A 27,344-nucleotide genomic window follows, 5' to 3' on the forward strand; every position below is an offset into this window, starting at 1 on the left:
CAAAGCAATAACTAACAGAGATGGTTTGGAGCTGCTTTGGACTACAGATGTGAACATTTGACAGATGTACAAAAAAGGAAGAAACACTGATACCATTAAAGCTATGTTTATACAAGTCCTACTTTGGTAGGAAAAGACAAAATATACACCAAACTACAGAACACATGTGTTATAGGTTTGCTTTGTTGTCATTGGTTAATTAAAAAGCTTTTGAATTTACAAGACTCCAAGGATTTCCTAACACAATATGTCCAACAATATTAATCAAAATATAAAATATAAACTAAAATCCAAGCTACTAATTAGTCACTTTCCAGGTTAGTGTGCTGCCATTTTTCCTGAAATACATTTTAAAAAGTCTATGTGGAACTCTCATCCACCAGAAACACATTCAACCCTACTTTCCCAACAGTGTGGGCAACCCTTCATGCTTGCCTCTGGCTAATTCCTGGATCAACAGAAATGATTCACTCCATTGGCAACTGTTTGAGGGGGACAAAAAGATTGTAACCACAAGAGGGCTGTTAACATTGCTGCTATTTTGTCCTTGAGGCTGTGCTTAATGTGAGCTGTAGTCATAGCAGGAGAGTAGTTCAGCTGTAGGTCTGCAACTCTCTTCTGATCTCTCATCATAACGTTCACATTTGATATCCTTTGGAGGTTTGGACAGTTTCAAAAGGCTGTCACGTCTGTACAGGGCATTTCGAATATGAGAAATTGTATGTTAGGGCCAGGCTGAAGGGACGTCATGAATTCTGAGATTTAAATTCTGTTCACATTGCGTTACAGATTATCAATATCCCCTTTAACATTACCACCCAGACCCAGACCCAGACAAATAAGGTGACTGTGAAATTGAAAGGGTGCAATCCCTGTGGTTTGCTGTGTGTATGGAATCAGTGATATCATTGCCTGCTTCACTGCATCCCAAATCAAGGCACGGATCAGGAGCCACTCAAACGACTCCTGTGGTTTCAGGCAGATGTCCCTGCTAATTAAACAAGAGACAAACAGCATCATTGTATCAGAAATAAGTAGGGATGCAATCTGGGGTATGAATAAGCATGTCAATTTGTTATGGGTCCAGCAATGTCTGACAGCGTGTGCCTGCTTTGCCTGATGAGAGAGACAACCGAATCAGAAGAACCACGTTTCGGACTGGAAGCTCGAGGCGAGCTGTTTTCAATCAAGGTCGGCTACCAAATGTGTTCCTGCTCACTCTCCCAAACACCACCTCGCCTCCTTAAGTGTTTACACTTTGGCAGCTTTGACCTGGGCTTTCCACAAGCATTGGGTTTCCTGAATTAAACTGACCCTGGTTACTTTTCATTCAAAGAAAACAAAGCAATTTGAAAGCTACATATTAGAAATTGCAAATTACAGAGGAAACCCATGTGACTGAGATCCTAATCTGAGTTGGCCAAAATATCTGAGGTAACCTTTGAAGATGGAAGTGATAGGTTAGCAATCGGGCAGACATCCAGCTATTGGTAGAAAGAAAAGTTGATTGTTGGGGATTATTCATACTGCTAATTTAATAGATGTTCCACCACAACTACAAAGTTCAAAAGTTTAACTTTTCACAGAGTGTACAAAGTGCTAACATCTATTTGTGATGGCATGTTGGAAGATATGTCAATTATGTCACCCAAAATGTGTTCAAAAGCGAAACTACCAAATGCCGTTACAGGTTTATTTTAGTTCAAACTGAATATTACATTGGACCATATAACATGATATGAAGAAAAGATATTAAGAAAAGAAAAACATAAAAAACTAAATTACAATAGAATACTATATATTAACACTGGTTGAATGTAGAAGTTGGTTTAACATCTTATGTTTATAAACAAAAAGTAAAACATTAATTTCTATATGTAGAAACTAAATCTTTACGACACATAATATTGATTGAATAGATTCAAGTATTGATTTTATAGCCTTCATACTCCTCGAGTAACCTGATGAAATGTTGTGGGCCACAGCTCATCATGATTACAAGACCACACAGTATATTAAAAATACTAAATATATTCATACCATGACACATCCTGAATAGTCCAACTTCAGAGAATCAGAAAATAAAATACTGGACAGGAAAGTGCATAAAGATCCCTTCTTGTTATGCTTGAACTTTAGCAATCAGTTTATTGGTATTGATCTGGTAGGTGAGAGATCTTTTTCTCTCTTCCTCCCGTTCCTCCAGCAATCCTTACGTCTTGCGCCGTCGTTTTCCACTGACGAGTGATGAAGCTGCTTTGTCTCCTCTCATGCTGGATGTTCGCTTTTGGACTGAGGTCTTCTCTGTGTCTCTATGAAAGATCAATTTCAGAGATAACCTTTTAGTTTTTTGTGAATGGAGATAATAGAAATGTGCAAAACTAAGGTTAAGGTGATTACGATCTTTAGGTAACTGATGCTATACATTTGCCGTACAACCAGATGCTTGGTATCTACACACAATCAAACAAAACAACAAAAGGATTCCAGCAGTAAATTACCTACAGACTGCAAAGTTAAATTCTGGAATATGCATCAGCTGAGCTCCAGAGCCATAAAGACCACGCACTATTTTAATCAAGCTACAATAGTCTTTTTACATTTGCCTTCTTACCTCCTGCCATCCTTGGTGCAGCTCCTGAGAAAACAGACGGTAGGGAAAAGCTTATAATTTAACCACAGATTTAGATAATTTCTGGTCAGGCATCTGCCTACATGGTTACCTAAACTATTATCATGATGCTGTATCAAGTCTACTAAGGCTTTTCAAACAGTCATAATGTATGTGGTATATGAGAAAATAAAATGAATGCCTGTTTTCCAGCAGTTGCCTCTATGTAACGAGCAGTTCATACAGTCAGTTAACACCACAAGCCCCTTTACGTTGAGATACTACAAATTATGCAGACTGCAATCATCTGGCATGAATGGAGGCAGGTGCAAAGCCTGAGTGCATTCATACTTGATTATCATGCCGCTGAAGTGAATTAATTTATTTTGACTATCTTGATCAACATCCAGCAAATGTTTTACAATTGACAAAGTGGTTGCTCACACCAGTAAAAATCACTTAGATAAAATATTGTGTGTCCAATTAAAAAGGAAAAAAAAGCACAGTCACATTTTCCATTTTGGGAATTATTCTCCCTCGGCGAAGTGTAAAGTAAATTGTTAGGTCTAATTAGCTTTTGAAGACAGGGTTGTTCCAAAATATTTCCGACTACTACTCCTTTATTTGCTTACATTTTACCAGTGTAAAGCTCAAACTGATGAAACGTACTGCGACAATATCAAAACAAGCTCAATTCAGTTTATGCTGGCGCTTCATTGAAAATGACTGCCCATGTGAATGGAAGTCTTGGGAAGGGGTTTGTTTGGATTGAAGTAGTAGGTTTAGTAAGAGAAATAGTACAGTATGATGTGCTTTTGGGAAGTAACAGTACTTCTTTCTGCCCTTGACACAAACAATACAATATACGTGGTGGCAATACATACACAGTTTTAGTATATGCACTACTGCAGCCTCATGATATTCATCTCAAATTATAAAGTTGAACCATGTCTTGTTGAAACTAAAGTACATACATGTTTTTGAAATGTACTGTAGGATTTTCTGTTCACTACATTTTACGTCATGCAATTTAAAAACATGCAAATGAATATTGTAATGTACGACACAAACACTGAGATAACAATATGATTATCATAACACACACTCTCCCCCTTTCCTTAACTACTGAGCACTACAGTATTACAGAATGGAATTGGCAGAGATCTTGTCAAAATAATGTTGTATTCCTTAAATGGTATAAAGGGTAACTGTAATACAACTTAAATGGCACACTGAATGCAATCTACTTAAGGGTTCTTCATTCGATATTCAGAGCAACAACTATTTACACGCTTAGCTCCTTTCAAGTAAAGTTTTATTTTTACATTACTTCTACAGTTGAAAGATGGTGGATACAGTATTTTATGTTTTTATTGTGAAAGAAACCTTACTGTTGTCAGAAGAACACATCTGGACTGAGCGCTCAATGCCTCTAACTAAAGCTATTTTCCCATTATGGATTACTTACTGCCAAATCAATATTTCTTGCTACCTTGTTCTGTTGGGCTCCACAGCTCATTATGTTGTGTTGGTGGACACCGAGATCTCTCCATAAGAAGTGTATAGATAACATGAAGACACAGTATCTTCCATGTGGAACCACTTGAAGCTTCACATGAGGGCTCTTTAGCAGATTATACTACAGATATATTAACCTCCAGCCAGTGACATGGTCCTGTGCTTTCTTATCTTGACTGGCAAAATAAAATTCCAGCGATGGAATTTGGGTCAGAAGTCCACATGTGGAGAGGATAGGAAGACAACAGAGTATAGTGGATTACTTATACACAGGCAATCGGCCTCTGTGCAAAATATGGATCAGGGCTAAAACAATCAGTTACATTGTTTCACACTTATTACAGGTGCAGATTTGGCTTCTGCCCATTGAGTTGAGGAGGTAGTCCAAGGCCCAACAGTATTCGTGTACTAGGACTATGTACAGAAAAGGTACTGCATAGAGGGATGACATTATAAATGAATATTAGCGAGTCTTATCCGCAAGAAACACAAGTTGAGATCACACTCAGAGGTATGTGTTTCTGTTGTTTTGACAGTAGTGTGACAGCAAAGCTTTTTACATGTGAAATGTCCTTTAAACAGATTTGCCCTGAGTGTTCTATTTTTCATTTCAGTGAAGCATTTCTAAATTTTTATTGAACATGCACGGTATTTTGAGTTGCAAGGGTTGAGTAGTAGAGGGCAGACAAGGCAGTGCTCCATTGTGTGTCTGCTTCTCCACATTTACAGGTTTGCCGGTCTTGTAGCCCCATCTGGCAGAGCAACTGTTGATCGGCCTGTTTAGTGTTTTCTTTTGAGCCCAAGGTGCTTTAGGGCCAGGGGAAATGTTTGAGGAGGTTGGAGGAGGGTCAATCTCAAGCTTTTCCCTCCAGAGATGTATTTTGGTTTCTTCTCAAGTGGCGTTCCAGACCATTTGATGTTAAGTGGTCGGTTGACTTCTCGGTTCCTGAGATGGAAGGAGCAGACTTGGGTCTTTGCAGGGTTTGCATGTAGGTGGCTGCACTTCAGTGTTCTGGTCCATTGACTGGTCGTTGGTGTAGATGATATAAGAGGGGCCAGCCATTCCGTTGTTGTCGACAGCGACTGCTTGTTATTCAGGACAATAAATAAGCGCCCGTCTTCCAGAAGGGATCCAATGAGATCTGTGAGTGCCAGGTCTTTTGTCAACTCCAAGATCTTAAGATCTTTTTTAGGAGGAGGCAGACAGATAAACAAAAACAGCTCCTGTGACCAGTCTTTTCTGGAATCCGTTCTCAATGTGTTGAGTGAGTTTCATAAATGGGCTTGTTGTAGATTTGCCAGGTCGGAATCTGGCTTGTTGAGGTATGATGGCTGGTTCAGCAACAGGAACAAGCCTGTTGAGAATCAAGGGCTGAAACAGCTTGTAAAGGTTGCATAGCAGAGAGATTGGGCGGAAGCTATTTGAATGCGCTGGGCCTTTGCCTGGTTTAAGAAGGGCATTAATCCTGGTTTTCCTCCAGATCTTTGGGATGTTTTTTGTCAGCATGCACTTATTCATCAGCTCAAGCAAAATGCTTGATCTCTTCAGTGAAGATGTTATCTAGTCCGGTGGCTTTGCTGGTTTTAAGGGTGTTAATGCTGATATTGAGTTCTTCAGGGGAGAACGGCTTGGTTAGTCCCACGGTTTGGGAGTGCTTTACTCGGTCTAGTGGTGGATTTCCCATTGAGCAGCAGCTAGTGCGCACCTTGGTTGTCAGTGGTCGTATACTGTGCGTCTAATAGCTCAGAATGTGGCAGTAAATAAATCGAGAAAAAAAAAGGATAAAACTAAATACAGAAAGCAGCCTTCCAAATACTGAATCTCCATATTCAGCCTACTTGTCACAGTTATAATAGGTTTGAAATATGACCACCACTATCCCTGGACAATTAGAAATGTTGCTCACAAAACTGTGCAATTGGATAACATCATCTATCCTGGCATGTTAAGTTGTCCAAACAATCACCAGTAGCTCAGGGACTCTAACTACCAGAACAAATGTCCACTATTTGCCAACAATTTGTTGACAAAAGTGCTACCTTGCTGCCTCTGATAACAATTGAAATTCCTAAACACATTCACAGAGGAGAGTAGGACAACCCGTCTCACCTCAGGCGGAGTGAGAAGCTCATGAAAGCAGACAGTACTGCGGCTTAGCTGCTTTTCTTGTTGTATCGTGGCTATTAGCATCCTGTCAACATAACAGTAGTCGGCTTGGTACAAAAGCAAAGACAGAGGAGGAATGTCGAGGCATTATTTTCACAAGATCCAGACTTTGAAAATATAAAAGAATTCACCAAATATACTGTACATTTAATTTTCATTTAATTATCTGAGCTCTTCTTTTCACCTCATATGAATGCAAGTCAAACAGAACACAGAGCGAAACACTTTCCCATCCGTGCTCAAGATACTTTTCTCCAACAAAACATGCTTAAATATGACCCGTTGACCTAAACAATGGCCACCGGATAGAAAAAGAGTATTTGTAAGTTAAATTTTCATGTACACTTCATGTACAAAAGGGCATTTACGTGATTATCTATTTTCAAATTGATATTGGTGAGTTATAAATACTGGGGAATCTGGATGGATCCGAGACTCTCTTTGAAGATACATGTTGAACACCTCATATGCAAACTGGTGGCCAGAATTGGATTTTTGTATAGAAACAAAATGATGATTCTCTTTTGTGAGTCGGAAGACAACTACGTTTGCTCTTTATTATCGTGTGTGGTGGCAGGGGCGTGGTTGGGCTCAGCTGCAGAGGGAAGTGTGGGAGGTGGTTCAGGGAACGGTGCCGGGAAGAAGCCTAATTGGCCTAAGCTGGGACTAATGGGATCTCTCCCTATAAGCGGCAGTAGGGACGAAGGCGCGAGGATCGGAGCAACCGTCAGCACGACAGTCAAAGAGAGAGAGCGGTGACAATCGTCTGCCTGAGGATCCTTTCCACTGTCACAACCAATAAACAGTGTTAAGAAAGCTAAAGTGACTGCGAAGTGTCTTTGTGCTGAGGGGGGAAGACTCATGGGGTAACACGAACCGTGTTACATAGTGATAGTGGATATACATCTTTTTCCTCCACCTGAAAGCCTCTTGACTGAATCACAGTGCACATCACGTTGTCCCCGGGGATGAATTCCTCTCACCATTGAATCTTTGCTAAAAAGGTGGAATGTCTTTATTCTTAACTGCACTGCTTTGTATGTTATTTATCTGTAACGCTCTACTACACAAAGTGCCTCATTACCTCTGCTCTCTGGAGACCTATAAATACAGTACAATGTCAGGTCACAGGGTATTTTAACCCTGTCCATGCTCAAACCGACCTTTGACAAACTGGCTTCAAATACTACGCTTATCACTAGAGAAGCAACGATTTATCGATTATTGATTAGTTGTCAACTTTTAAATTAATCGTCAAATATTTTTGCTAAATAATTAGTGGTTAAAAAAAATATTTTTAGGAATGTTCTCAGATTCCAGCTTCTTAAATGTGAATATTTTCTGTTTCTTTACTCCTTTAAGACAGTATACCAAATATCTTTGAATTGTAGACAAAACAATGCATTTTTGGCTTTGGGAATCACTTAACAACATGTTTCAACAATTTATAGACCAAACCACTAATCGATCAATCGAGGAAAATAATAGTCATTAGTTGCAGCCCTACTCCTCACGTATGGAGCTGAACATGAAATGTCTTCATTTTCACTTTAAAAGCTATTCTCAAGTATTTGCAGGTACACTTCTGAATGTTAAACTAATGCAACTCAAGATGTGAATTTTCTGTGTGTCAGACCATCCTGACAACAGTTGACATCCAATCTGTGCAAAAAGATTGTGTGGCATTCTGAGCCCAAATGGGTGGCACAGTAAAAACTAAAATCTCAAGCAGTTTCTTGACAGCAGAATCACTTACTCGGGGTGTCTGGCAGGCTCTGGACCAAAGATGTCTGAAATAGAACTGTAATGGAAAAGAGGGAGTGAAAAGAAGGAAAATGGCATTACCAAAGTTTTACTGATATAAGGTATTTGCTGTTTCAATAAACATCATAATGCATTGGTTTGCTCCCAAGTAAAAGCCCCGAAAGTGAGATCTTTCTCATTATACTGTGATGCTTTGAAAACTGAATGGTACCTATTTTCTTTGGACTTGTGTGTTTTGAGCAGGCTTTTTCACTGTATTACACTTTGTGTTGACCCAAATTTCAGTTTGCCATTGGCAAGATAAACATACCACCGGAAAAATGGTCAGAGATGTTACTTCAAAGCGAGTAAACATTTTAAATCAATTTTCTACCAAGAGACCTTTTCTCGATCTCAAGAGCACTTTTTGGTATCTCACTTGTTGCTAAGACAACATTTCACGTTGTTCTTATCTCGGTCACAAAAAGAACTGGAGTATATCTAGACTACAGCTTTAGGGAAATCTTGTAATTGCCTCTGCGTACATTTATTTGTTAACACCAATCCAGTCATTGAAGAAAGTGAATGCAGGAGACATGAGTAAAAGCTGTCCAGGAGATGTTAGACACATTTTTGTTGTTAATCAAATTTGGCTACTAAAATGAGAACAAATGTTTACCTGCAAAACAGCATGCACAAGAAAACACAAAGCTATATGTAACAGCTGACAGGCGGCTGAAACCAAATCAAACTTTTGTCATTGTTTGTATTTTTTTCTCTCATAAAAAAACTAAAATAAATGAACATTCCCATACATACAGTTCAAATTAGCAATGCCTTTTATCAAGACATCTCTCATGGTACACTTATACATACTGAACTAGTTTTGGGTGGATAGGTTGCCCAAAGCTTTCCCTATTCCTCAAGTTCAATCTCACACACACAACATGATGTTGTGCTGAAATGATTTGGCCTAATAACTGTGAAGCTGGTCTCATTTCCGTCAATCTTCAGCCCTCCAAATAAAAAGGCTTCCACACTGCAGGTAACAAAAGGACTTCTGTTGTTCATTCAACTTCAACATGACAAGGTTGGGTAACACTTTATAATAACTGCACGCTATGAAGCATTAATTAAGTATGTGTAAACACTTAATTAATCATTTATACAACATTGTTCCACACCTGGTGGATTCACCATTTGTAAATTAAGTATTATATAATGCTTCATAGTGTGCAGTTATTATAAAGTGTTACAGAGTCATAGGACCAGAGATACTTCTCTAGGCCACTGTTGCCTCTAACATGACCAAATATTACAGAGACAAACTAAAATTGAGGTAGAGGTATAATGTCACACTTTATTTATTGTTAAAAGTGAAACTACAGTCACCTATGACTAACCAGCCCTTATAAACTAAAAAGATTGGCTGTATTCTTCTTCTAGATCTGCTAGTCCTCCTTATTTGCTTGTTACCAGCTACTTGAGAGATGTACAGATTTTAGGGAACGGAATTGTCTGAAACCTCTATATCCCCTATAAAATATGTCCTCAATGTGCAGAATACTGTTCTAGTTTATCACTTTCACTATGTAAAACAGCAAAATTATACTTTAACTTATATTCTGTCATCATTAAAATGTTTAATGTGAGGAAGTGTATTTTTTTGTGAGGTGCCATATTTTTCAAGTAATTACGATACAGACAAGCTTCCGTAGTTATAAAGCAGGATGTCTAGCTTTTTCCAATGTATTTGTTTGAACACAATTAACTCAGGTCGACACAATAATTAAAATTACCATGATAAGAGTTTATAGGAAAAATAATATATTTCATAGTCTATCTCATCATAATGATGTCCAGTGAATGCCACACAAAAAGTTTGAAAAGAAATCCTATTATAGTTCTAAAATAAAAAGTCAGCAATTCTCCTTAAGGACTCAATGAGTTTTTATTTATTTATTTTAAATCAGAGAGCTGGTAAAAGTTCCAAACCAATATTTTATCATTATAACTGTGAAATTACACTTGGATATATTCACACTGTAGAAAGGAAGTCAAAAATAAGCATCTCACTCATCTGTAGCATGAAAAAGACCAAACCTTGACAAGAAGCTTAGAAGGTGTCACCTACTTTAAGTGAATTAGGATGTGTCCATTATCTCAGGCTCACCTGCTGATGGACACATCACTATAGGTGGGGCTGGATGACCTTTCAATCCTTCTCGCAGGTGGCTCAGCATCAGATTCTATGTCTTCTATCTTCATCACTGAGCAGCTTTTTGATCCTGCAACTTGATCTGGAGGCACAAATATATAGTTCCTCAGTGTCAGACTCCCGGAGAGAATTAAACAGTGGATACATTACCTGTCAAAGGTGTGTGCATACAATGAGAAGCCGATTTAAGGTGTTGTTGGTACTATCATATAGCTGTAGCCTCTCACACAGTACACGGTGTCATGCAATTTATTTTATTTTATAGTGAGTGCACTTTAATAACTCTCCACAAACACACAACCAGCAGGGAGTCACAATAACCCCATGAAGCTGCATCCCATGGCTAATTTAGCATTTTGTTAAGAAACAGAATTGCCACAAAGTAAGCGATGCCGTTACCATGGGGATTAGGCGACTTATGCTGAAGGGTACTGGAAATATTTAAGCGTTTCCTGTGGCTATTGTAGATTGTATTCCTTGAGAAAGGTGATGTGTGCTGCAGTACCTGCAGAGTGTGTTTTCTGTGCATCCTCTCCTTCCATAGTGACTTCCTGTTTGATACGAGTACACCGAACCTGGGCAATCAGGCGGGAAAAGTCACTGCTGTGCTGCTTCCCTGCAGGGAAAATAGGATGTATGGTGGAATAGTGTGAAATTAAGGACATGATTATTAATTATGCAGCAATATCTGGGAGGTACAGATTACAAGCAAGAGTACTTAATGAAAGACTATATATCTTATCGTCTGTTTGTCAGGGTTACAAGGTTACTAAACACAGCCCACCTAATCATGGATGAAAGGACACAATATAAAGTATAGACTACCCAGAAATAGTCTACTGTAGAAAATGTTGTTTGGGAATTTACTTTCTATTCAAAAGTTTATTAAATGCAAACTCGTTTTTCTTTGTGAGACAACAATATCTGTAACACATCAGGCTGATCACTCATACTTTGTCTTGGAAAAGACAAGTTCCAACCTTGAAAGGTTGAATATATTTGGGAAATACAAGGTTTTATTCAGATGCTCCTGTATTTGAAGCGTAACACCACAGATGCAAGGTCCAATAAGTCTGTGGTAACACAATCCTTTAACTACCATGGTGCAGGCCACACAGTCATTAAAAAGACATTGTAACCTACTGTGAACGGACGCAGGCAAAAATAATTTCATTATTTTCTACATAAGCATCTGCACATCTGTGCTATTCATATAAACAAAGACAGGAGAACTGAGAGAAAGAGAAGAACAAAATACTGCAATTAATACTTGTGTGAACAACTACTACAACTTGTCACTGATATCTTCAGGACCAAAAGAGTATTTTACTCTCACACAAAAATTGGCCAGTTCATTTGCATAGTTTACCTTGTGAGTGTGGCTCCTAATACACAGTACATAAGTTTTTGATTGTTTGTTTGTTTTTGTGTTTAGTTATGGTAACATTTCATGCACCAGGTTAATTTCCCTGTGATGCACGGATACAGCCACAATAGTAAAGACAGCTTTACAATAGACTCTGCAATAATAATGCATCAAGTATTAAATGCATGATGCACATTGCATTTTTAACATTGCCAGATAGGGGATAAATGATAATAAACTATAAAACAGGATTTTCTTTGCTGCAATACTGGATTATGAGAATGCTTTCTAAATAAGTAGCTGGTGATTGTATTATTACTCAAAGAATAGGTCACATTGAAGGCTGCAGGCCCCTGGTGGATTCGGTGTGTGCTCCTTCCACCTTCCTGTCTGCTCATTCCCAATGCTGGCAGGGTGAGTCATCCACAGCCTCCACTGATAAATCAAGAGGTTATCACAGCAGTGCAGCTATTTATAGAACCTACCTCCTGTGAGTCACAACCCTTTTTTAACCAATTTTAAAAGTTAGCATTGCAGAGTTATTTCAAACAAGCGTTTCATCTTGTTCAATCATGACAACACTACTTTGGATAATGTTCTTTAATGCTGCTGTTTTTGCTTGATCTCTGCCCTTGAAGATAAAAACCCAGACCTGGTAGACAGTGCACTTCCGTGCCCTTGTATGTCTGTATGAGTGATTGAGTGATTATGAGCACATTGCGAATGGAATAACAAAATCTTAGATGGACACTTAGATTGCCAAGTAACCCTACATCTCATAATAAAAAGTCAAAAAGGCTTCTGCAAAAATGTTAATTTTATTTTTCCATTCCACCCCTTGCTGTTAAATTACTCAACGGAGACAGCAATTCTGCTGGTTTCTGTTGCTGGTAATGGGGCATGAAAGGTATTTGGAGTGAGCTGGTAATGGCTGGCTTCTAGACATAAAGAAGTAAGTTTGATATTATCGCTGGGCAACACGTGACATTTTTAGTTGGACACACATAAGTATGCAATCTTGTAAATATTACCGCTACAGTTTCCAAAAGGACAGATTCTACTTCTCCACTCAAAAAATGATATCATGCAGATGGATTCAGATCTTAAATGGAATTAGCAGCCTGGAGATGGGAACAATAAATGCATTGATTGGTCTAAAAGCCATTTTCTGAGACATCTATTTCTGAGACGAGACCTCTAAAACCTTCCGAAATCAACCTTGTGTCCTGCATTTTAGGGTTGTGCCAACATCTTTTTTTGTTTTACATATGGTGCTTCAAATGAAGAGTTCCTATGCATGTTAACATATGGATTTTTGTTATTGTGGTTATACAAATGTAATTGATGGTGCTCTTAGATTGCTGCCAGTGTGTCTCCCTTTAAGTGCCAACAAATATAGATTGAAGAAGAACATTTTGTTAGATAAAAACATGTATTTTGACTACTGGTATCTTTTTTTCTAATACATTTTTACTTTTGGACTTTACAACACTCTAGAGTTATTGGAATCACAAGTTGGAAATAAGATTGATATTAGTGAAGCCTGATCTTTATCTGCAACTGTGGGGAAAGGCTGGGTTTAACCAGAACAAAAAGACAAAAAGAAGCTGCACAGCATTCCAATGTTGATTTGGAACTGAAATGTTATGAATGAAGCATCAACGCTTCGAACTCTTCATTACAGCCTTCGAGTTTTGCCATTTGATAGTTTGAGGTATTGCTACAAAAGATTTAAATTATGAAACAGGAATACCGACAGCACTTCATTATCATTCACAGCTGCACACTCACTCCATCAGGAGAACTCGATAGACTAGCCCTCCAAAAGCAAGGGTTGGTAATCTTGATAAGCTAGAAAATGTACGATAGATTTTTTTAATTGTCCAACTATTGTTAATACTAATAGCTAGCACGCTTGTAGTTTGTGGAAGACTCAGGTGATGCACAATGATTGCAGGTAGACAGGCAGGTAACTTATTACAGTCCTGCAACAACCACAGATACCTGATGTTTTTTTGGCAGAGCACTCTGTCTGTCTGTATGTAATGACATTTTCAACACATAAAAACATTTTGTTTTCCAGTGTTAGTTTGTGAAATATATCTTGTCAGTTAAAAAGGAGAAAGCAACATTATGAATCATTTCAGTGAACACAAAATGAATCCATTCATAGAAGTTCAAAACAAATTCATACTTTGGAAAGAAGTGGTCTGTCTCTGAGATAACAATTTCCATGTCATTTTATACAGAAGACAGCATTCATACATTACATAACTGAACCACATAGATGGACAGTTTAGCCACTGGAGACACTGGAAGTCATAGTATCATATACAGTATACATATATAAATGTTTTCCTCAGTGATAAGGTAAATGCCAAAAGATTTAAATTGCAATCCTTAGACACTCATATTATTTGATATTAGTGAGTACCCTGGCTATGCATAAAGAGGGAAAATTATACATAACGCTGTAATTTCACTGACTTATTTAGTTTATTATTTGATATTATATTGCACTTTAACATTTGAAAGTGGTCAACTAGGAGTGGCTAGTTTACTTCTTTCTTCAAAGCTAGTGATTTACAAATGCAGTATTCTGACAAGCAATGTCCTTACATGCAGGCAGTACATGCATATTTTTACACAATTCATATTTATATTTTAAAAAAACATGTAAAATCATGTTGAATTTTGTTCACAGATTTGCAGCTGCCAGCTTGAGGAGTCAAACCCCTGAGGTGTCAATAGATTCATAGTGAAAATAAATCACTTACTGTAATTTGAATGAATCTCATCAATCTCCTTCTCGGACTGATTCTTTGCAAAAACCATGACCTTTGAATTGACAAAAACATACATTGGCATTATCATCAATGTTTAAGTTACCAAAGGTGTGAAATTTTCATGATAACACTTTTAACCATAAATACATTGAATGCATTCTCCAGCATGCAATACATACCACACAACTTGTCAATACAGGGAGGAGCCCTCAATAAAACATTATTTTATAGTACCACTAGTGAAAAAAAAACACCTGAGGGTACATTTGAGAAGAAAACATATCATGAGGCTCAAATGCACTGAAAGCATCCGACATGCACTTGTTGACATTCACCTATTGTTATAAATGGCCTTGCATGTACCAAAATCGTAATAAGGCATGTTTTGATGCACCTACTTCAACCTTGTTTAAATTGTGTTGGGTCAAATGAAGACCCTGCAACCAAAGCAGTTTTTATCTGCAGCCACATATCAGAGCTGAAAGGAAGAAAATGCTAAGGATTTCACACCAAAGGACAATATGTTGTTAAAAAAGAAAATTATTAATTATTAATAATGCTATTGTTACTTTTGCTGGTTCAAATGACAAACAACGTTGGTGTTCGGTCACATCTTAACGTTAATTCCATTTACGATTTGATTGCTGGTTTACCTGCTCACTGCAGGACAGATTGTTTATGAAGCAATAGAAGCTTCACTCAGTAAAACCACAGATAGTAGTATAAGAGTTTTGATATTCCCAAAAACTCCAAAGTGAGAAGTCTTCCATCTAGACGATCGTGTGACACATTTTATAGTTAATCTTACATATTAAGGGATATCTGTACTGTATAAAACCACGCTTAAACAGTTGACATTTCAAATCTGAAACAGGAAACAGAAACATCATCAATTGATGTGCATGAAATGGGGCGTTACATTAATCACTTTCAGTGCATTTAGGGCTAAACAATTCAAGCCTACAATATATCCCATTAAGGTATTAATACACACGGGTTTGGCTTTCCCCTGCAGTTGATTCCTTATCTTCTCATTGACCTCCAAGTCTTTGGCAATATCTTCAGCTGTTGACAGAATGAAAAAAAAGTTATATTTTTTGGGTTTAAAAGTGAGGCAAATCCTGGGAATGGCAGTAATAAAACAATTATAAAAACCTTTAATGTCTAATGTGTACATAAATCAACATATCTTTTTGTCTTATAAAAAAAAAAAAAAAAAATTAATATGTATGCCTCTGCCAACCATTCAAGATGCCTTTTACATCCATGTCTGTCCAAAATGACTTTGAAATTTGTGTGAAATCGTTTTTCTAATTAATCTAATCACTCGCTTCAGTGGTGCATGTTTCCTGTTACACTCAAACATCAATGTATGTGTGTGTGTGTGTGTGTATATGTGTCTATATATATATATATATATATATATATATATACACTGTATATATATTTATTCTTTGCTATAGTGACTGCCGATGGCCTTAAAAGTACGTTTCAGACTCAGCCGGTGTTCTGGATTAAAATCAAGGCAGAAACACACTCATTGTTTCCCATTACCCCGAGATGGGACCGGCTCATTGCGGAGAAACAAGTTCAGGGCTCCCACTAACTCGGTGTATTGGTGAGTTGTATTATTTATTTTTCATGCTGGTCGAATCATTTTATTGCGTCATATTTAAAATCGCCCACACCGTGAAGGACGGTCCATTCAAATATTATATTGTCTTATACGAAACCAGTCCGTGGTGCAAAAAAGGTTGGGGACCACTGGTGTGATGGACGAAATGCCCTCACCTGATTTGGGGTTTAGGGAATCACACTGGGCATTGTATACGTGGACAAAATCCTGGTGTCTTTTGATCAGCTGGTCTCGAGAACCCTGCATTGAGAGATGGCACTCTTTCAGTCTCTTCTTCAGCTCCTGCATTGAAAGCAGGTTATACACAAGCTTCGTCATTGGACGCCTTGCATTGCCAAGAGAGCTGCAACAGAGATGAAGAATAGTATATTTCAGTAATCACCTGATATAACTTGGGCAGCATTTCTGTGCACAACTGTAATAAACGTCTAAAACTGTTCTAGATGCAAGTCTAGACATAATAAGCCGAAGTTGCCATTTGTCAGTTTGGTAGAGGAACACTGTCTGAGGCTCTTTAGTCCTGTTACATTCATACAAGGCCATTAAATGTGTTATATTATATACTTGAATATAACTGTACATTATTAAGGTTGGTAGCAAGAGGCTGCAGGCTGACCAGAATATCAAAACCTCTGAATTAATCATTAAGAAGTATTTTGCACAGATAGATAGATAGATAGATAGATAGATAGATAGATAGATAGATAGATATAGAAAAAGATACGTTATTCATCCCCAATTGCAAAAAGAGGATCAGTCTCTCAAGTTATCACAAATCCATTCTTCATCAAGATGAGTAATTTTATAGTTTCAGTAATTCTGCCATTTTCAGCAAACAAAAGTGCATTAACGCATAGTAAATTGTTTTAGTATACAGGACAGAAAAATAATACACAGGCACTTTCAGAGGAAACTATCTTCCCAGACAATGGAAAGAACAGATGGCAGGAAAGGTGAGCATTTAAAGTCAACTGACGATTAATCCTACAATGTATATTGTGAAGGTCTGTAGTTAAATAAAATGTGTACAATAATATGATTCCTTGAAGCTACAGTTCACATTTAGGAAAACTCACATTTTCACACAATATCAAGTTGCATCTCTCCATACCCAAAGGACTACACATTCTGAATATCTAGGACATTTATAGTCCATACTAGCATACCTCTCACAAATACTAGAAGGAAAATCTGATGGCTTAGCACCATTAACATTAAGGTTTGTCTTGCAATTCACTCCACACAGTTATATAGATTGACACATTTTAATAGTTTTGTGGTACTTGTCACAGATTTTAATCCACTAAATTTGATATGACTGTATGTGAACAGCAGACGTTTCAGATGTTGCATGAAGTCACAATTGTTGTTCCCCTATACAAAACTGCTCCTAAATCACTCTTGTTCTTATTTTCCTCTTCACACAGATGAGAAATGACGCAGTCAATATGTGGTTGAAGTGTAGACTTTCAGCTTAAATTCAATGGATGTAACAAAACTATCGCATTAACCAATTAGGAATTACAGCCATTTTTACACAGCCCCCCACATTTTCAGAGGCTCAAAAGAAATTGGACAATTGTCTTACAAATAATTTGATGGCCAGGTGTGGATTGTTCCCTCATTATTTCATGACAAATCAAGCAGATAAAAAGGTCTGGAAATTATTCAAAATCTTGAATTTGTATTTGGTCGGTGGTCCAGGGAACTCTCAGCATGAGGACCAAAGAGGTGGCAATGCAAGTAAAGGAGGCTATTAAAAGGCTGCAAACTATACAAAGCTATCAGTCAGATAGCAGAAAAAGTGCTAAACAATCTGAATACAGAAGGTTTACAACAAGGTGCAAACCACTGGTAACACTGAAGAACAGGAGGGCCCGATTAGACTTTGACAGAAAACATCTGAATAAGCCTGATCAGTTTTAGATGACGGTTCTTTGGAAGATGAAACCAAGATTAACTTGAACCAGAATGATGGGAAGAGAAGGAAAGGAACGTCTCCCGATCCGAAGCAAACAACATCATCTGGTTAACATGGTGGAGGCAGTGCTATGGCATGTTAGTTTGTCCAATTGCTTCTGAACCTCTGAAATGTGCCATATTTTTGGTATATCCATTGAAATAAAGCTGAAAGTCTACACTTCAACCACATATTGACTTCTTTATTTAAAATCATCGCAGTCGTGTAAACAATTGTGTCACAGTCCAAATACTTTTGGCTCCGACTGTATCTTATCTATTTTAATTATATTTAAAAAGCCAAAACACTGTGTGGGTGACAAATTTACTCAATTATTTAATGCAGACCTATACACTGTCGTCATTCTAGTCTTGAGGAAATCTATGAAGTGTCTTTTAGTTTTACTTATATCCCACTTCCCAGACAGCCTTTATTTAAGTGGTCAGTCAAGATGGTATTTTACCTCCTCAAGCTTTCCTTCTTCTCTCCTCTGGTGAGACACGTGTCCAGATGCTTGTTGATAAACTGCTGTGGCACACTGACGGAACACACAGGGCACTCCACTGCAAAAAAAGAGAAAAGCACAAGATATTATTTGCTGCTTACTTGAAAATAGTAAAGCCATTTTTGTTCCTATGCCACATTATATTCTAGTGCCAAACCATACCATTCCCCTCAATGCACTTAATAGGAAGCAGTACCAATTAAATGAATGAAGAGCTGATCCTAAACAAGACACCCATAATAAAAAAAACAGCAACTCTTATTGACCAACAGCAAAAAGTAAAACAACCCTTTGCTTAAAGACAATATGTTCACTGACGACTGTGAAAAGTATACTGTACATTTTCAGATTGTTTTAGGTCACGTAAGATCATGCATAGACTTGGTAATATCAGAACGTCCTTAAATGTACCAACAGCATACAAATGACTTTGAAACTAAAATAAAGGTTGCTTATTGTTCAGTGTAAAGGCTTTCCCATACCATATTAAATGATAGAATCAGCAATTTTTTAAAACAGTTTGAGTATTATCATGCATCCTTTAGGGTGTCTTTCTGGTAAGTTGAGGAAACACGAGAGGGTCCTAACCAGATTCCTGCTTGGATCACAACACACAAATAAGAAGAGCAACTTCCTTCTCTGCTCAGGATATGAATAATCTGAATTTAGAATTCAGCATCTTTAAGCGATAGGGCTCAGAACTTAAACTTGCTTCATAGATGTATTCCCCTATGAAATTATTAAAAGCTAACATGTGACAGATGAATGTAATCCAACTACATAATTGGGTCACAGTTGCCATACTTGTATTGTAATGTAATCCCCTTAAATTGCAAACCAGGAAAACGCTACTGGTATGACTCATTGTCTGTAGGTGGGACACATTAAAATGACAGCTTTTACTTTCTTTGCCTGTAGATGGTATCAACAGGTCCACACCTGCAGTTCTTAACTGCTGTCGTTACCCAATTATGAGGAGAAGGAATACAACACTGACCAAACAGCTCTCCCTGTACCGATTGTGAACATGAATCAGGGAGTTTGCGAGTGAGTTCACAAGCTAGTACGATTTGGTGAGTCATACGCCTACTAATTGACCATCGGTGTGAATGTGCGCATGAATGGTTGTCTGTCTCTACGTGTCAGCCCAGCGATAGTCTGGTGACCTGTCCAGGGTGTACCTGGCCTTTGCCCAAACTGGGATTGGCTCCAGCCCTCCCGCGACCCTGAACAGGATAAGCGGTTAAAGATGATGGATGAATAGTGACTCAGCGTTATTAACCTGCAGGTAGAAAGGAGTCACCTTTGATTACGGGCTTTACGTCTTTTGATGGTGATGAGGAATGTGCCATCTCATCCTCGGTGCTCATACTGTGTGAGACTCCGGCTTCCTGTTTGACTGACATAAAACCCTGGATAGATGCCATCTCACCATCCATCGGCTCTTTCTTCACAACCACTGGAAGTTGATCAGTTGCTGAATGTAGGTCAGCATCATTTGCATTGTGGGTGTGTGCAGTCTGTATTTTCCTCCGCTCAGCACTCTGAGTAACAGAACCATCTCGCTGGGTTTCCTTAGTGGGAGATGTTTTAGGCCTCTTTTGGAAAAAGTGATTCAAAACAGAGCTATTACAGTTTTGGCCCCTTTCTCGAGGAGTTTTGCATTTGACAGCTGAAGTTGGGATCGTTGCCGATATTGGAGAGGATTCATAATTTGCTTTTGACAACTTCTGCCTGGAAAAAGAAGAAAGACAAAAGGAATTAAAAACATGTGTGTTGCATTTTGAAAAACCCAATGTACACTTACACAAAGTATATTATGTAGTATAAAGGACTTGTAGTCCTCTTTAAAAAAAACCTATGTTGAGTCCATTAAAGAGAGAATAGTCAATAAATACTGCAGACAGTGAAGTGAGCCCTTTGACGTTAAATTGCACCTGCTCAATTAGCTTGCTCCTTTTCTACGGAGCAAGAAAAAGTAGGCACTTTGGCTAGTCTTGGAAAAGTGGAAAGCAAACAAATTTCAGGTGGACCATTACTTGGCAATAAAACGGGAACCAATGAGGTGTGTAATGTTCCGCTTTCCATATCTAGAACCAATTTGTGCTTGCTGTCCCCATTAGAGCAGGTGCACACACATGCACACACACACTTGCCAAAGCCGCTTAGCACAAATGTCATATGGAAACACCTCTGCTTTCTCCCAGCAAAGAACCGGAAGACATTTGCGCCATTTATTTGTAATACTGCATAAAGCCAGGCATAACTATTGGTGGTCACTCTACTTAAATGTGGACTTTTATGCAGCAAATTATTTTGTAGTATATTTAGAGAAGGAAAGCTAACAATAAGTGTACGAATAGTACCTTAATCAATTTTAATTACAAAGTTAAAGGTTTCAGTATTATCTACTTTAATAACTGCTATGTTATTTTACTGCACTGCCCTTTTAATCCCAATTTGGATAATACAAATGTACTATCATCACTTTACATTAGAGCCATTAGTTGCAGCTGTTTCTGCCTCATTTGATCAAACAGGTTTTTCCATCACTTTAGCATGTCAAAAGATCTATTTTTGAGATTCTGTACATATTTAGCTGATTTTGTGTTCAAATCAGTAACACACATTACACCATAGTTCAGTTGTAACTAAAGTAATTACATTTCAAGTAGCTTAAAAGTTTATTTTTGTGAAGCAATAAATACAGAGTAATTACGTTTTTAGATAATGTTAAACATTATCTGTCTGGCCAGTTAAGACTGGGCAGATTATGGAAATATCAATAGAAACATTTAAACATTTTGAGTACCTATTCCATTGTATCCGGGAGTTAGGATGAAATAGATACAGAAGTGTTTGCAGTGAGTGCAAACAAGGTCTTTTAAAGGTTGGTAGAGCAAGGACACAAAAAGAATCATATAAAATTGGTTACAATAAATATAAAGATCAGACTTTCCGAAACACATCAATATTCACTATTTGAGAGGCATACTGAATGAGGGTATGATGTACACAGAAGTTTAAGTATTTAGTTTGAAACTACATTGATCTTCCAGTAGTAACCTTGAGCCAAGTCAATGCTGTCTACTTAATTTACACAAACTTAATTGAACTTTAATTGGTCTATCACATTGATTTCCGATACAACGTGAAGAACAATCTTTACAATTACAACTGTGCAAATATAGCTGCCTACTACTACAAATCGTCTGTTGACTCCCACTCTTTTGAGTACCCTCTGCCAATTATAATTTCATATGATTACTTTGTCCATATTTCTCACATTATACAGTATATCAATATTAACTCTAAAATGGAATATAGATATGCAGTTTTTTAATGACAATAAATGGAGGCAATTGTGCTTTTGGTGGTTAAATAAATAAAATAGCAGTGTCTGATATTAATGTACAACCTTCACCCCTGAAAGGAGACCACGAGGTAGCGTGTTACTGTGATAACATTCAGTAGACGTGTGGCACTGCAATAATCGCTGTGGTTGGTTATAGAAATAGGCTTCTAGTTCAATTGCACTAAATTAGTGTCATTTGTGCCAAGCAATGCAGTTTTCCAGTATGTTTCACAATGAGAAATGTAAGTGGTCCAATGAAAGAAGCTATCCAAAAACCCTTCTTAAGCACAAAACATAGCAACTACATAGACAGATGCTAGAGAAGTGTACACTTTCTTCCATGTCTGATTTTTCACACGGGCTCATAAGCAAAATATGTGAAAAAAAACTTAAAATCTTCAAATGTATTTCAGAGCAAACAAACTATTCCTAAATGATTCTTTGAGACAGGTATACAGCAACAACGTTCTAAGAGAAAGTCAAGGAATCCCATTGTTCAGACGTTTGATACAACACAACAGGAAATTAAAACCTGGGGGAAAGAGCAGCTGCGTAAGCCACTCATTCATAACAGTGATGACAATCAGAAGATCTACAGTTCAAAGAGAGACCTTTCAGAGATGATAACATTGAGATGATTGATAACAGAACTTGGACATTATATCGAGATTAGCATGAACTTGACTGAAGAAACAATTCTGTTGATTTTAGTTTTAGTTTTTTTTTTGTTGCTTCTTCTGGGACAATGTCCACTGATTAACAGCAAAGGAGCCAGTTAGTCAAGCAGGTTTATTTTCAGCTATTTTACCTCAACAGATGCTATAAAAGCACACTAAATCATGGATGAGTCATACAACTCTGTTCATAGACAATACTTCCTTAAGGATATGCATTTTCTGTTGTCCTTTTGTGTTATCTTTTCTTTGAGAAAGAAAAATGATGACCTTCTCTACCTTGATATTGCACATTTATCAACATATATCAGTCTGCCTGAGACAAACCAATTAGTGCAAGCATGTGGTTAAAGGAAATGTTTCCAACACTGAAGTGTCACAGGAGGAAAAACTCAAATTTAAAGGACCAAGTTGGTTTTTTTTAGACTGGCTTTGGACATCACTCCTTAGGCCTACATCCTGCTGTAATGAAAAAATCAGCCCTGGAGCTACACAACACACATACAAGTGCAATACAAGGAGGACCTTGAATGACCTCAGCTGATGAAAACAAAATCCCCATTTGATTTTACAGAAAGTCCTTAAATCAGAAGTAGATTAGGAGAAGGCAATTACAATTGTTTCCCCAATGCTGGTAAATTGCAAAAAAAACGAAATTGGTTCCCTTGTGGACATATTGTAATCCTGTCAATAACAATGGGATCTCTTGAAATCACCAGAGTAATCGTTTTTCTCTTCAGTTCTTAGAACTATGCTGATACAAACTGGAGGGATGCTCAGGCGGTGTACCTGTGTTCATGGTGAAGAGCTTTTACATGGATTGTAGAGTAAGATGTATTTCCTGATCTGCCCCTTTCTGTTGCTGTGGGCAAAATAACTACACTAAATGTAAGAACTATTGTTTACTTATATCTTTGTTCACCATCTGGTGTGCAGAAGGCCAGATAAATACTTGTATTTAACAGTACTTAGATGATAAATAAGTGGCATTGCTTACTAAGGACCCTTAATTCAAAACCACTACCAAAACAGGTGTTGTTCAATGCAGTTAGCTATGTTTATGTTTGTCCATCATTCACCCTGATGATGCTGAAATACTGCTACAGGTGATGCAGATTACACTCAGGTCCATTTATATTCAAAGTTCTCATACTTTTCAGACATGGGACAGTTTACTGGTAACCATTTATAGAATGTTGTAGTTAGTTACCTTGCAGCTTGAAAGTTTACGACCAAGTCATCCAATAAACGGTTGGTTCTTAAATCTTGTTCAGTTGCTTTCTGAAAGATAGAAAGGTGAGATATGAAGGATCCTGTCTCCTTTATCAAATTAATACAATTCGTTACAGGTAGTAACCTGCAATTTTGAGAGATGATGACCTGTAATTGAGTCATCTATATTGAGGTAATGACCCTGGTGATTATGCAAATTGCTTTGGGGCATGATTATACATTAAAGTCAAATGTATACTTACTGTATTGCAAACTGGACACTGCAACTTATAGCAAAGAAATTTTCTGATACACAAGGAGCAAACTAAAATGAAATGCAAACAAAATGCATGTTATACATCATTCATTGTTACGTTTTTCATCAAAGTTGTTATTCAGTGATAATTTGGATTGAACATTAAAAAAAAATGCACAACTGTATTTAATCAACATTTGAGGAGGGTCTAGTGTGGCTTCTCATTTGAGTACCTCGAGGCTAATGGTGCCCTCATATACATCACAAGGCAAAATCCTGGAGCAAAAAAGAATGCTTAGTCTTTGGACCTGAATAAATACAAAAAAAGATACCTAAAATAAACTTGCTTCAACTTAAGCAGGGAGCTCACACTTATCACTGTCGAGACCACACACACACACACACACACACACACACACACACACACACACACACACACACACACACACACACACACACACACACACACACACACACACACACACACACACACACACACACACACACACACACACACACACACACACACACACACACACACACACACACACACACACACACACACACACACACACACACACACACACACACACACACACACACACAACTGTTTACTCAACTTCAAACACCACAAAGGCCTTTGCAATCATAAGCTGTTGCAGCACAAATCTTCCAACACATCTCAGTCAAAAGCACTTAATGAAAAAGGTCCGTCTATATAGCTTGTAAATGACTCTGAAAACGTTCCGTTAATATGGTGACTATTTCCCGCAATACTTTATTTTGTAAGTGCCTTTGTATGTTTTGGGTCCTTTTATTTTGAAGTTCTTAACAGTTTTTGAAGGTCCGCTACACAGCTATCTTATCCACAAGGACTAGTCAAATAAAAGTGCAAATATTCTCATGTGAAAACCATGTAAAACTATTTGCCAGTTTTTTTATGTTTTGTATGCAAAGTATAAAATGGTCACACATTTAAATGTGTGCCGTAGTATCAGAGATAGCATTGTAAGCTAGCTCTGATATTGACTACACACAGGCAACACAACATTCAACTAATTTCAAAAGGCACCCATTCTTATTGAAATGTTCAACGGTTACTGCTTTGAAATTAATTTTAAAAAAAGGACCGTAGCTGCATTTCATTTGTTGTACATTATTTGCTTCTATTTATTAAGCACAATAGCTATCTTAAAAGTGTATCTACTTGTTACTTACAGTTGTGAGAGCATTTAGTCATCATTGAAATATTGAGAAAGTCGAAGCAAATGGGACATCGAAGCAGGGCATCAACATTCTGCAGATGAGAAAAAAACACAGAGAATAAAACGGCTCAACTATTAAGCTAGTAATTTGCCAGTAACCAACAATTATATATATAGAAAACAGCAGGCTGGAAGCATGACATTTTAAAACACAAACCATCTGTCATTTTAAAATCAAAGATTTGATTTACATATTCAAAAGAACATTTTGATTTAGCGTAACGTGTAATGTTACAAATCATACTAGAGTCGGTGATGTCCCTTAACTGGAAACCCATCCACACCCCAGAGCATAACGTACTATTAGTTGCATAAGTGATTACCTTCAGTGGATAGAGTCACTTCAAATGCATCAACATGTTACTAACGAACGTCAGGTTAAGCAACGTGTTGTTATAGATCTCTACATTATGTGTTTCACCGCATTAGTTCACGGCCATAATATCAGACGAAATAAGTCAGCGTCAACTTACATGGCCCCTGGCTAGGTAACTATGTTTTGGTACGTGTGTGTTTTGGCAGACGTTATGTTTCACTTTATCGATAACGTAAGTTAAACGTCCAGTGACGTGAACGTTAGATATTCTGAATGGTAAGGAATCCATGTTGACACTGGTTTTACGATTAATATAACGTTTACTGTAACTGTGGTTACCTAACGTTAGCTAGCTACTTCATTACCTAACTAGTTAGTTTAACGTCATCTAAAGCGACATCGGAAAGTGGTTTGTAGCATTGCACGTTAGATATACGGTTAGCTACTGTCACATTAGCATCCGAGTAAATCAGTCAATCGTAGAAAAGAAGTGTATGAATAAGTTATATGTAACTAACTCAATTGTACCGTTAACGTCAGTGGGCATCTTTCGGCTGTAACGTCCTGTTACGTTAACGCTAGCCGTGGGTTTTTTATTTAGCTAAGAGTCAATAGCGGCCATGTCACCAAACCATTTACAATAAATATACTTACTTTCAGACATGCAAAGACAGGTGGTAAATCCGCTTCAATTTGGAAAGCCATGTCTGGTCAACAGAAAATCAGCTATTCGAGAAAATCACACAACTTTTGTTTCAGTGATCAGAAACCAAAGTGCCGCTCATGCTGATGCAGGATGCCACCTAACGTTACGTCATATGACGACTTCCGTGGAGTTGGCGGTCCAGTTTCATAAGCAAAGGTCCAGATCCGGTTCGATGGATGCACAACCAGAAATAAGAGCATCTTCTACTCTTGATTTACACCTAACTTGTTTGATGAATTGTTCGGATGCAGTCTTTCTGTAAATGTAAAAAAATATTGATTTGCTATTTTACTTGAAGTAATCAAAATATATTTGTTTTAATTTAAAACAAATATATTTTGATTACTTCAAGTAGAATTAATTCAAGCACATTACAACTTTTAAAGTGCTTGAATGAATTGGAATGTATAATCTTATTATGAAAATACAAAATAAAAGCTTTTCTTCAATTATTTTTTTGTGTTAAACAAGCTTGTGGTCCTGTACAATAACAATATGTGATACACTGTACTTTTTTTAATATGGCCTTTGAAGTATTTGCATTTTTTCAGTTTGTATAAAGGATACTGTATGATTAAATATGACTTAATTATGATTTTGCATAGTTTTACCATTTTTTAAATATACAGTGTTGGTGGCATAAGCGAGGTAAACTCAATCACACAAATGTTGAACATGATATGCTACCTGTTTTAATGTCTATTAAGCCCCATCATAGCTAAACACTTGTATAATGATCAATACCCAGATTGAGTAACTGTTGAATGTTTGTGTTTGCCATGTATTTTACATTATTTTAGAATGTTGGCAGTTTTATAGCCTTGATGTAATGCATTTAAACAAGGTCATTCATGTTTAGCTCCCTTTGTGACATACTATTTAAATTGATATTAATTAAAAGTGTGCTGGCAACCCAGCCATTTTATTATCAGATTATGTTTTACTTTACACTGAATAGATGTAGCCTGCTGTACCAATTTAAGAACATAATTATCTCATTATAGAAAACCTCCATTTGAAAAAAACATTAGAATCCTTCGATCAGACAAG

At 37.4% G+C, this 27,344-nt stretch overlaps 1 protein-coding gene across 2 annotated transcripts; it reads right to left on the reverse strand.

The window, feature by feature from the left end:
• Positions 1-92: 92 nt before the first annotated feature.
• On the reverse strand, positions 93-26,440 carry rad18 (RAD18 E3 ubiquitin protein ligase). Of its 2 annotated transcripts, none has more exons than XM_034532435.1 (14): positions 26,243-26,440; positions 25,226-25,304; positions 24,015-24,076; positions 23,750-23,820; positions 19,814-20,244; positions 18,469-18,568; positions 16,201-16,388; positions 15,404-15,474; positions 14,401-14,461; positions 10,763-10,873; positions 10,213-10,339; positions 8,053-8,097; positions 2,615-2,638; positions 93-2,312 (listed from the first exon to the last, which is right to left on the reverse strand). In XM_034532435.1, the coding sequence occupies exons 1-14, from the start codon at positions 26,291-26,293 to the stop codon at positions 2,213-2,215; spliced, it is 1,521 nt and encodes a 506-aa protein (XP_034388326.1). In that variant the 5' UTR covers positions 26,294-26,440; the 3' UTR covers positions 93-2,212. The 2 variants fall into 2 exon arrangements, with proteins under 2 accessions (XP_034388326.1, XP_034388327.1); XM_034532436.1 differs by having other exon boundaries at positions 19,943-20,244; positions 26,243-26,395.
• Between the last annotated feature and the right edge of the window lie 904 nt (positions 26,441-27,344).

The sequence above is a fragment of the Cyclopterus lumpus genome, chromosome 5 (genome assembly GCF_009769545.1).
Source record: "Cyclopterus lumpus isolate fCycLum1 chromosome 5, fCycLum1.pri, whole genome shotgun sequence".
NCBI classification, from domain to species: domain Eukaryota; kingdom Metazoa; phylum Chordata; class Actinopteri; order Perciformes; family Cyclopteridae; genus Cyclopterus; species Cyclopterus lumpus.

Coding starts and splice junctions, on each gene's coding strand:
- rad18 (XM_034532435.1), bottom strand. CDS start 26,293: ATGGCTTTCCAAATTGAAGCGGATTTACCACCTGTCTTTGCATGTCTG. Junction 25,305..26,242: donor CTGTCTTTGCATGTCTGAAA/GTAAGTATATTT, acceptor TCTCATCTGCAG/AATGTTGATGCCCTGCTTCG. Junction 24,077..25,225: donor GACTAAATGCTCTCACAACT/GTAAGTAACAAG, acceptor ATTTCATTTTAG/TTTGCTCCTTGTGTATCAGA.